Source organism: Amblyomma americanum, chromosome 1 (assembly GCF_052857255.1).
Source record: "Amblyomma americanum isolate KBUSLIRL-KWMA chromosome 1, ASM5285725v1, whole genome shotgun sequence".
In the NCBI taxonomy this organism is placed as follows: domain Eukaryota; kingdom Metazoa; phylum Arthropoda; class Arachnida; order Ixodida; family Ixodidae; genus Amblyomma; species Amblyomma americanum.
Genome location: NC_135497.1, coordinates 123,033,828 through 123,045,904, shown reverse-complemented (window position 1 = coordinate 123,045,904; position 12,077 = coordinate 123,033,828). Strand labels below are relative to the sequence as shown.

Here is a 12,077-nt window from a genome sequence, read left to right as displayed (position 1 = left end):
GACAACAGTGGCGAGTACGAGTGGGAAGAAGGGGTATAGGGGAAGATTGGGAAGGGCTGCGCGTGAACGATGGCAACGTGCATATCGATGTCTGCGAAAGGCTGCGCCAGCGGACCCCCAAGCGACCTTTGGGACCTTTTTAACGCTATAGCGTCATGCCCTGAATGTGAACTTAGTGCCCTCCACTTAAGTTCCTCCAGCAGAGTGCAGGCAAGTAATTACTAATCAGCACCAAGCTGAGCGCGTTGCCCCTGCGGCTACGAAAGAAAGCTATACAGTTCCTTCAGAATCTTCGCAGTTAAAGAAAAATTCGTCCTTATCCAGGGTTTGAACTCGGCACCACCGCCTTTCGGGTACAGTGTGGCTCTATGAATTAAGCTAACCAGGACGGTAAGATCATGGCAGGACGAGGCTCTATTGATCTGCAATTTGAATCGGGAACGATGTTAACCTGATATATTAGATGACTCTCCCAATGTGGAGAAGATTTGTAATAAGGGAGTGATTGCACGTGAGCATCCACATGATCTCACTCATACGTACGGCTGCAAAGGAAAGCTCTGTGGCTTTCTCAGAAACATCGCAGTAAAAAAAAAGTTGCCCTGGTCGGGGGCTGGACCCCGGGTCCATCGCCTTTACGGGGCAGTGGATCTACTTTGTACTAACACCGTTCCCGCTTCGAGTAGTATATCAGTTCTTTTTCGCCGGCCATCTGCTAGCCGTACTGGCTGGCTTAGTTGATTGGCACCTCCCTGCTGGCCTTGAGTTGATGAAACCTAGTAGAGATTGTTTAATAGCTTATTTTGTTGCGATGACTGCAAGCTGTTCACCATTTGGCAGGACGCTGCGCGCCGTACGAAGATTAGTGGAACCGCTTGTGCTTTGCCTTTGCAAGAGAGTTACTACTGAGCCCAGCGCTGCCGTTATTTCATTCCGTTCCGCTGTGAATGAGGTCTAGGCGCTGCTCTATTGGATGCGCTAGGCGCAATATGCAAGAAAGAATTTACACCTTTCCCAAAAGTCATGTTACTTTATGAACATGACTGTTTTAAAATGAGCGCGTGATGAAAATTTTGCGCACAATATGCGAATTCTGCAAACAAATTTTGTCCAAAATGCACATTACCGTTCAATTTTCTGGAGGAGCAGGTTTTCAAAAAGTCAGAAAATAACTGTCTGGCATAAAGCTGACTCTGCTTTTTCAAAGCTGTGGCTCGCACTGAGTGAATGACCCAAGAAAAGTTAACTGTGTTTCAAAGGAAATTTGCTGGAACTTATAGTAGCGGTTAACACAAAATACTCAACTGCACAGTGTTCAACACAGTGTGAAGGGAATGTAAACAATAGGCGACTTAAGGCAAAAGAGTTATCAACAGAGGCACATTCTACATTGTCAAAGTAGGTTTGTACGTAGCAGAGGTGAATTTACATCAGCAAAGGCTGTTGAGAGCTTCTACTTTAGCCGTGTAAATCATGTCTACTTTAACCGTATCAATGAAGAGCAGGCACGTTGAATAAAGATATGCAGTGAGAGCGCAAGAAAGCGCACTCCTAACAAATGTGAATGGAACCGTATTTTTCCAGATAATGTACCTGATAGGTATGAGGGCTCTCCCCCATGTTAATATGACACACTTCGCTCTTACACTCGCCAGCAGCCAAAGGTACCCATGCCTTCTCCTTAACTGTCACAACGCTCTGAATGTCTTAGTCTCAAAGCGGTCATACTATATGTTGCCGACTGATCATGCTGAGGCTATGATACAAACATTGTGGTGCGTGGTGTAGAATGCCATACGCATCGCATGCGATATTCGCGTTTGTGAAGTCAACTATAGATTAAAATTTCAGGAACCCGCGAAACAAAACACTTTTACGAAAGTAAGGTCTAAAGGAAGTCATATTGCACACGCAGTCTACAAGCGTATGGAAGATCGTATTGACGAAATTATTTATTTTCATCGCCGCCTTTCCAGACATCCTGAAATAAATATATATAGCTATATAGCTTTACGGCGATTGTGGAAATTACACAGGGTACCATTAAATCTTAGTCAATAAGCCTTGGATGCTAAGAAACTGATTTTCTTCGACACAGTCGCCTTCCACTTACTTGTGACGGCGGGTTTTCATCCGTCCATTGCTTCCACTTCGAAAAAAAAAAAACAAGGTTAATAGCTTTTGCTGTTCGCTAGGAGCGTAGCTGCTGTGTACAGCTGCGAATGAACTTATTTAAGCGGTCCTTTCTATCGGGTTTCTTTGGGCATGACACGAAGCGAAGCGCAGGCATCCGATGATATAGTTCGCAAATGGATTTTGGAAGTAAGACTGGTTTTTTAACCAGCCTTTGCAGTTGTAACATGCGGCCGGATGCAACTGCGGCCGCGGCGCGTTCATGCTCCCTGCAAAAACATCGTCGATGGAAACTATATTGAACTGAGTTCGAACGCAGGCCAGTGCGAAAAGCTAATGCTCTATCTGCTAGATTAGAAAGGCTAGAAGGCTATTTGGAAACAACTGGTGGTCGTGTGCCAAACTCTAACCAAAAGCTTACCAACAGAAGTTTCATTTAGTCTACCACGCAGAGGTGGTGGAAATCTTCCACAGCCGTGCTGAATACGACAAAAGAAAAACGGAAATCGTCAGCAACGTAGCTGTTGAGAAGGTCGTTACCGGATTCGTCTATCGCGTGCAGTGAGACGAATATTGCGGGCAAATTGTAACTTATGTATCAGGACGGTGTTCACAGCACGGGTCATTTCGCGTTGCATTCAAGAAGTCAGGCTAATAAAAGTAAGCATTTCCTGATGCCGATTAGCCCTGCTCCGATTAGCTGCTCCTGTAGATATCAAAAGGAACAGATGGAAGCAGAATTTTTTTTTTTGTGCGTGAAAAATGTGCCCCTCCCCCCTCTTCCTGTTTTGTTTTTCTCTTCTTCGTCATAAATCTTACCATTAACTCGATTTCGAAAGAATGCGTTCTTATTTTAGGAGATAGCTTTCAGCGTACCGTTCTGGAGAAAGCATGGCGGCACCCGTTGTGAGCGTTAAATCCGGATTGGTCGAAAAGTTGGCTACGTCACACTTGAAGCGGCGGGTTTGAAAACTAATTAAAACATTACAAAACTGGTGATTGGAGGGTCTCGACGTGACTCAAACGCCTTTATGATGTATAAGTATATAAAGGGAATGAACTGCGTAGAGAAGAAAATTAAGGTAATTAGTGGGAATGGAGAGTCAGGCACGATACCCTAGACATAGGGCCAGCAGGCACGGTCGTAAACTTTGTTAAAGCGGGAGATTTTATATCATATATATGTCGTGTAGTATTTCGCATAATATGGAAACAGTGTCCGTGTCTGCAGGGCCAAGAGGAGCCGCTACCGTGACCCATTAATGCCATCGCGTCCTACCCTTAAAGCTTAAGTGTTTCCCGAATTTTTATTGCTTATTTTTTTAGAACAGTTTAAACATGTGCTGTTCCTGCCGATTGACAATGAGAAACACAGTGGTTCCATCAGTGCAAGGAAATAAAAAGGCGCTCTAACTGTGAGCGGCTACATTCGATTGCCAGGATGTTTGGACAGGTAGCAGTGCTCATTCCGCAGGCACCGTCGGTCTCATTATCAATCTTAAATCAGCGCGAGTTCTGAATCACGAGGCTGCAAACACGCAATTCGAACGAGAGTGGCCCAGCTCAGCACATCGCGCCATCTGCAGCCAAGATTCGTTGCTGATGCGAAAAGCACGTGCACCATTAATCATCATGATCATCTCTCCGGGGCATCACCATAATGGCGGCGGAGCATTATCTGGGAAAAAAACGAGCTTGCGCTTTCCTGCGCTCCCCTGCGCACTGTTGCGCTTCGATGCAACTCTCCTCGGCCCTGAAGGCGAGGCAGGCAGAGCACAATGTAGCCCGCATGGCGCCAGACAGTCTCGCAGGACAGGCGGGTGGCGCAGCGGGCACTGACGGATCAGCGCGTCCGTACGCCAGTTGGCGCGCCTAGCTGTACGATGCCCGGGAACTGACGTACGGCGCTTTTCGTTCTTGCCAGTGCCGCCCTGCAGAGCCACGCGCCAGAGAAACTACCTCGACCTGAGGTACGGCTCTGCACGCTTGCTCGCCGAGCAGTGCTCAGCGTTAACGTTTATTGCGTAGGGATTGCCTTGCTCTGTCTGACTTGCCTCGCACGGCATCTATAGCAACTGCTCACTGTCTGGTCTTGGCAACACACTGTTCTCACCTGCAGCTCACAATGTATTTCACGCCATACATATAAAGTCAAAGCAATATTCAAAATAGATGCACAAGTTTATTTAAGCTGCCGCTAAACTGGACCCGATTTTTTCTAGAGAGAATTTGTCTGATCATAAACTCTTAGCTTCGTGAAGGAATTTTCGTTACTGCTTCAGATGTTGAAAAAACGTAGTGTATAATGCCTTTCTTTGGGCTCCAAAGCAATACTGCGCGCTATGAGTCACGCCACACTGTAGGTATCTGAGTAAAGCGAGCTTTTGGGCACGTTGTTGAATTTCTTGAGACACAATAGCAGCGCGAGAACCACAAACACGTAAGGAAGGAACACCTACAGACGCGGACAATCGCTGCACTTACCACTGATTTACTGTACCAAGGCAAGGTGAATACAAAGGCTTCACCGCGCATACGCGCAGAATACAGAAAGGCACGTGCCAACGACACATCGAAAGGTATACCTTGCGGCAGAAAAAAGGTCGTACTCAGAACTATACAGGATGTACAGGAACTACATATGAACTATAAATCACTTGCGAGTGCAACGATTGTCCTCGTCTGTAGTTGTTTCTTCCTTGTGTGGTTGTGGTTTTCGCGTTGCTATTGTGTCTCAAGTAGGGCTCTGAGTTAATTTCGGTTTCCCGGAATTTTTTAAGAGGACCAAAATCTCGGTATACAGAGCGTTTTTGCATTTCGCTTCAGTCCGAGTACATCAAAAAGCCATTGCGTGCTTCGAAAAATGTGCGTCTTGAAAACAGCATTCGACGCCTGCGCATGCTGTTAGAAAGACTACAGGCAAACATCTAACCGTTCTGTAAATTACGTTGCCCTCGACACTTATTGCTCGTGAAAAACAGAGCTTCCATAAAACACGTTCTAAATACAATGAACTGAATCTAACTGGCGGAGACAATTTTCGACATGAAAACTAACGCACTATTTCAAGAAAGCGCATCGCTGGTTGCAACCTCATAGTTTCGGTTTCAAACCGCCATGCGCATTTCGCCGAAGTTAGGAAAAAAAACTTTGCGGCGTTATTTACTCGCACAATCGGCTCTCGTTGGAGTCGTAACGACCGCGGCTGCTCACCCCTCTCTGTTGAAACAAAGAACGTCCCGGATAAAGCACGCCACTTTCTCGAACAGTCGTTTTCGTAGAAGTGAGCACGAACAATCGCTGACCCTCCCTCCCTTTAAGTTCCGAATAATTTGCAGGAGGGGAGGGGGGGCAGTTACTTTTTTCCCGATAGTACATACAGCTTCTGAGAAACGTGTGAAAAAGGGATCGTCTACTTCAGCCAAGCACGAAACTGTGACGCTGCGCGTCGGACGGTTATAAGGAAAAGGCATAGAAAAATTGAGTATACCATAACCTCGTGGCAGTGTAGCAGGCTATTCAATGCACATTTCAGTGCCTTAACTTCCTCTGCGCTGCTAACGGTGACGGAAACAACCCTGTGGGCATCCACAGAATTCCTTTCACTGTCTCGTTACTGGCTGCGTTAAAATCTAAAGAAAGTTGTCTCAGGAAGCAAAAGCTGAGCTAAGACTGATGTGCGCTGCCTTTCTTTAGGAATTTCTACGCAGCTCTACGCAGGACCGAAAGAGTAATGAAACCTTGCTTGACGTTCATTTTAGGACTAGAAGGCTTACGCACCGTTGCTAGCGCCTGGCAGACTGTATCCTTTGTGGAAAGCGTCCAGAGTACATGAAGCGTTGGCCTCCCGATCAGCAAGTGCTCCGGTTAAAAGCAGAAAAACTGCTGTATGGAGCTCGCAGATGTGAGCAGCACATAGAAGTTCCTATTAGGCCGTAACCTGGAAACGTGCTAGAGTGATAACCAGGCCACTCGTCGACAACGGCAGTGGTTATCTAGGGACTGCGCTGCTAACATGAATGACTACGCACTCGAGCTCTGTTCCTAAATGTTACGCTACGTCGTATAGCCTGCACCACGCAGCTTCTCGACTATATTGAAAATATTCTCAGTCGAAAGGTTCAGAGACAATATTCCTCAAACGCCTGCATGCGATGATGCATTTATACACGCAATCAAACTCAACTGATGATTCGATCGTCTCTGGAGCATATTGTTACACTGGGATGTCGGTTAGTCATTTGTCACCTTGTTAAGTGTGAAAACAACTTTGCTTCGTTACTTTGGTGTTACGAACGCTCACAGAGCGCACTGCTAAGAAGTATCGCCATATGCCATGAACTACGCGACTCAGGTTATCGAAATAGCCGCTTGTTTCTCTCATATCATTTAGCTCAATTATGATTAAGCATATGACATATCATTGCTCTGCCGCGCTCTTGGAAAGCATAGTGTTTGATGAGCAGCGGCTACATTTCATCACCGACGGTTTGCGCATTCTCCGTGTTGGCGTCCGGAATACAAATATCCAGCTGACGCGAAATGCTAAAACGCCCATGCGCAGACACTTGCTGACCTGCTCCGTAAGCTTAATGGCTTTGGTGCTCAGCTGCTGCGCCCAAGTGCGCGGTATCGAATACCAATGCAGCGGGTGCATTTCAGTGGAGGCGAACTGCAGAAACATCCACATGCTGTCTGTGCCTCATGTTGTTGAAATTAATCCGAGCCCTCCATTAAGGACTGCCTCATAGCTCAGAATGAAGCAACGACACTGATTACTTTATTTCATTATTATAAATTCTGGAGGTTAAGCTGTGGGAAGAAAAAATATATATTTTTTTTTCTGTTAGCCTTACGCATGCAGGAAAATCGAATGAGATGCGAAACTTTGAACGCGTGTACACTCCTATGCTTTACCAAAAAAGGTTGCGTTGTAAAATGCTTTCCGAGTCACTTTGTACGATAAGATTTGTTTCTTCTTCAACGACCTCACCTGTCAAGTTATGTTTTGGTTTGAAGGGCCCCCTCTATTGAAATCATTGGTGACACTTTCCGTTCATGCAGTTTTTTCGCTCCTACTTTATATAATATAGAAGTATGCGTGATTTGCAGTGGTTTCGTTATTAATGTGCTCTAAATGTTTTCAATGTGCATATTATACTGTCTTGATATGTACTGTCAGTATTGCCGCGATGGACACGCTTTACCCCCGAGTAGAGATGTAACAGCGCTGTCGTGCATTACAAGTGTGGCTGTCTATTGCAGCATTTTGGATTAGGGCAGAAATTTGGCCCTTGCCTTTTCTGCGACTGTCAAGGTAAAAGTTCTATGAGAACTTGTTGCGTTCGGCCCGGTTCTTCATTAAATAATGCCCGCCATGCTTCCATCCCTATCTTCGGTGTTCTACATCAATTTCTGCCAGAGACGCTCGCCATAAAAGTCGGATATTGCGCTCATAGGGCCTCCGAAATTGCCTACTAACGTCAAGGCTGCCGCACTTGGGTTAGTGATCATTAAATTAGCTCAGAGTAGCGTATGAACGAGTAACAGTAAGTTTTAGCAACACCTGCACTGGCGCTCAGTTCGCTGCGAAGGTACGGTGTGTCGCTGATGGGGCCGGCTAGGAGTCTCGGAGGCCTCCTCCGAACGGTTTCTACTGGTTCCGCCAGATGGCAAAGCTCTACCGCCAAATTCTTTCTGGACCCTTCGCGCGCTGATGAACGACTCTTGCTGCTGCCCCGTTCATATCTTCAGTCGTTATTTCTCTCATTTATATCCTTTACTATCAGGGTGAGGGGGGATCACACCAGGGGCAGCACTAAGAGTGGCTCCAGCACGGAAAAGTGGAAGTACGGGGAGGACCGCGTCATGAGGAGAGAGGTGTTTCGCAGACGAGGAGGGTGACGCGCCGTGCCACCGCACACCATGCCATCGGTAACGACTCGCAAATGAAAAATTAAAGGATTAGCCCAGCTAATCCAGGATATACAAAGCGAAAGCGAGATTGAGGTCTCCACTGACCCACGGAGCCGGTTGTGCGCCTTTCCTTCCGTGAAAATGAACGGTGTTTGCAAAGTTGCCAACGCCAATGAACTCTATGAACTCCATCGTCTCACTTGTTTTGCTTGGTTTTTGAGGAAAGGAAATGGCACAGTAACTATCTCACATATCTCTGTGAACACCCGAACCGCGCCGTAAAGGAAGGGATAAAGGAGGGAGGGAGAGAGGAAAAATAAAACTGAAAATTGAAAGTTGGATTTTGAGGAAAGGCGCGGCGCTGCGCAGCGGCGGAACTCCTGTGGCTCGGTGCTACTAGTGGCGCATGCGCACTAGTGACTAGGGAGCGAGAGAGAGAAAATTGTCAGTGGCTTAGCTCTGCTATTCCAGGGCATACATAGCAAAAGCTAAGGCATAGCATGGTTAGCCTTGTTAATCTTGATTGCAAGTCCAGGTTTTTGTGGTTGTCTAGCTATGTTGTCGCATTAATTGCAGACGATACAACTGTGCTTGTGGCGCACGCGAGCGCACCTTTTCAATCCTCCTACATGTTATCAGGCATGCGACGCAGCTGGCGAAGCGAGCGGAGGCGAGCGCAATGACGAGGAACGCGGTGTGACGTCATACCAAACGGCGGCGGCAGCGAGCCGCGCAGTGTGACGTCATGCCAGATGGCGCGGCGAGCGCGCAAAGCATAGTAACCGTCACACATATCTCACATATCTGGAACCCGACCACGGCGGCTGCGTTTTTATGGAGGCAAAACGCTAAGGCGCCCGTGTGCTGTGCGATGTCAGTGCACGTTAAAGATCCCCAGGTGGTCGAAATTATTCCGGAGCCCTCTACTACGGCACCTCTTTCTTCCTTTCTTCTTTCACTCCCTCCTTTATCCCTTCCCTTACGGCGTGGTTCAGGTGTCTAACTATATATGAGACAGATGCTGCACCATTTCATTTCCCCAAAAACCAATTATTAGTATTATTATATCTCGGTGGACACCCGCACCGCGCGTAAAGGAAGAGATAAAGGAGGGAGGGAAAGAAGAAAGAACTGAAAATTGAAAGTTTCATTTTGAGGAGAAACGCGGCGCTCCGCAGCGGCGGAACACCTGTGGCTCGGTGCTAATAGTGGCTCATGCGCAGTTGTGACTAGGGAGCGAAAGAGAGAAATGCGCCGTGTGTCGTCACTGCTCCTCGCGCATGCGCAGCACGGCTCTCCAGGAATCACGCGAAACTGCTCAACCTGCGCCCAGTCAAGCTTTCGAATTAAAAGAGCAATCTGACGGGTTAGGTGATACTGCGTGGTGAAAACACAGCTCAAAGCACCACGTCAAAGAGTGACAAAACAGGTACGAGACACTGCGAGCGTTCTCTACCAAATGAATTTTATTGTAGGCCACGAGCAGTTATGCAGTCGAAAAAAACTAAAATTAACGGGGACACCCAAAAAAATTGGAAGACGCATAAGCTTCGCCTTTAAGAGCAGGACACGACAGCGTGTTGCAGCATTGCCAAGGAATCCACGGAACCCCTTCCTCCTTCGGTGCGACCCCCTGACCGGACAGTTTAAGGAAACGTCTTGGTGGACACCCGAACCGCGCCGTAAGGCAAGGAAGATGAAAATAATTTTTTTAAGGAATAATAATAAAAATAATTGGTTTTTGGGTAAAGAAAATGGCGCAGTATGTCTCATATAACGTTAGACACCTGAACCACGCCGGAAGGGAAGGGATAAAGGAGGTAGTGAAAGAAGAAAGGATGAAAGAGGTGCCGTAGTGGAGGGCTCCGGAATAATTTCGACCACCTGGGGATTTTTAACGTGCACTGAAATCGCACAGCACACGGGTGCCTTAGCGTTTTGCCTCCATAAAAACGCAGCCGCCGCGGTCGGGTTCGAACCCGGGAACTCCGGATCAGTAGCCGAGCGCCCTAACAAATGAGCCACCGCGGCGGGTTAAAGAAAGGAAAGGACGCTTGTCTCATATATCTTGGTGGACACCCGGACCGGGCCGTAAGGGAAGGAAATTAAAATGAAAATTGGTTTTAAGGAAAGGAAATGACGCCTGTCTCACAGTTCTAGCTGGACACCCGTACCGCGCCGTAAGGGAAGGAAAATCCCTTCCCTTGCGGCGCGGTTCAGGTGTTCACCAAGATGCTCCATTTTTCGCTCACGACCAAAGACGCCGACGACACCGGCTTTTTTGCAACACGAGCTTTCCATTAACTGCTGAGTGAAGCTTTCTCCGCCGTGGATCAGTGCATGTCATGAGTGGCGGTGTCAGTCATTTCAGCCTCCGCAGGCGAGCTTGCCCGGCGGGCACGGGCGCGCCGACTAGGTGCGAGTTCAGCCGGGGGGATGCGTGGCTCTCGCACCAGTCGGGCCGCCCGAGAGCGCGGCGCGCTAACGTACCGGCGACGTACTCGCAGAGGCATCATCCGCCGGCGCTTCGTCTCGGCAGCTCAAGTGACGCCGACGCCCCCGGTGTCCAAGCGCCAGGAGTGACTCAGCGCTTAAAGACTGGGGGCTCACCCGGCCAACGTGACTGGGCGGCCAGCCGGGAGTGCTAAATTCTGCCTTGTGGTCACTGGATCCGCCGAACTCGTGTCGCCTGCGGCCATGCTCCCATGTGGGCGACGCCGACAGTGCAGCCCGAGACAAGGACTCGTGCACCAATAAAAGGGCCCACGTACTGTGATACGGCAACAATTTGCAAAATTCAGTGCCGCAGTGTGCAGCGCGCGGCCAGGATTTCATGTTCGTGCCGCTTCCGGAGCGCGCATCGTCATCAAGAGGAAGAACGCCGCAGCCCTCGGAAGTTCGCCTCCAAGAGTATTGCGCGTCGCGGCCAGACCTTTTCAAGAATCAAAGGCCCTTTCTTTCTCTCAATAAATTCACTCCCTGAATCTTCTACGTGCACTTTTGTTGTCGGAGTGGTACAGCCTACGACGGGGAAGGGGGAAGGTCTGTTAAAAGGGTGCTCATTTGAAACCACGAAATACCCGAACGAACTGTTTGAAAAAACAGAGCAGGGACGAGATCTGAGTGCTGAACAGTACCTATGTTTCGTTCTCTTTCGCCCCGTCGTTGCACTGGGTCAGTAGCGGACCAATATGCCCATTTCCGAGCTGTCATGATGACCCGCTCGTATTCTGATTTTTGTTCTAAGAGCGGGATAAGCAGCCATTTCATGGGGCTCTTATTCTTACGCCGTGTTGATGTCTGTGCCCAAGAAGCAACTTCATTCACGGAGTACATCCTCGTCATCATCATCCTGACTACGCCCACTGTAGGACAAAGGCCTCTCTCATATCTCTGCAATAACCCTGACCTGTACCAGCTGCGCACACCCTTTACCTGCAAACTTCCTAATCTCATCCGCCAATCTAACCTTCTGCCGTCCCCTGCTACGCTCGCCTTCCCTTGGAATCCACTCCGTTACCCTTAAAGACCATCGGTTATCTTGCCTTTGCATTACATGCCCTGCCCAAGCCCATTTCTTTCTCTCGATTTCGAGTAAGATGTCATTAGCCAGTGTTTGGTCCCTGACCCACTTTGCCCTCTTCCAGTCTCTTAACGTTGCACCTATGATTTTCCTGTCCATAGCTCGTTGCGGAGTACATATGAGCTCCTTAAAGACAGGGCCGGATTTATGGACGACTTTGCGGGTACAGGGCGGTCCTATTTGCACAATGCCCGCCTTGAACACTTTTGTTGACCTTTGTCGCCAGTAGCCAGTTCATGTACACAACACAACACAAAAAGCCGCCGCGGTGCCTCAATGGTTGTGGTGCTCCCCCTGCTGACACGAAAGACGCGGGTTCGATCAGGCCGCGGCTGTCGCGTTTCGATAGAGTCGAAATGCTAGAGGCCCATGTACTGTCTGTTGTCCGTTCGCGTTAAAGAACCCAGGTGGTCGAAATTTCCGGAGCCCTGCACTATGGCGCCCC

At 48.4% G+C, this 12,077-nt stretch overlaps 1 protein-coding gene across 6 annotated transcripts in view; it reads left to right on the top strand.

Moving 5' to 3' along the window:
- The window catches only part of LOC144135548 (serine/threonine-protein kinase Sgk1-like), a 34,040-nt gene extending 23,002 nt beyond the window's left edge, over positions 1–11,038 (top strand). For all 6 annotated transcript variants that reach the window (XM_077668201.1, XM_077668200.1, XM_077668199.1 and 3 more), the window contains one exon: positions 10,557–11,038. In XM_077668201.1, the coding sequence (XP_077524327.1) occupies positions 10,557–10,597 (41 nt within the window). In that variant the 3' untranslated portion in view covers positions 10,598–11,038. The remainder of the gene's footprint in view (positions 1–10,556) is intronic.
- The last annotated feature ends 1,039 nt before the right edge of the window (positions 11,039–12,077 follow it).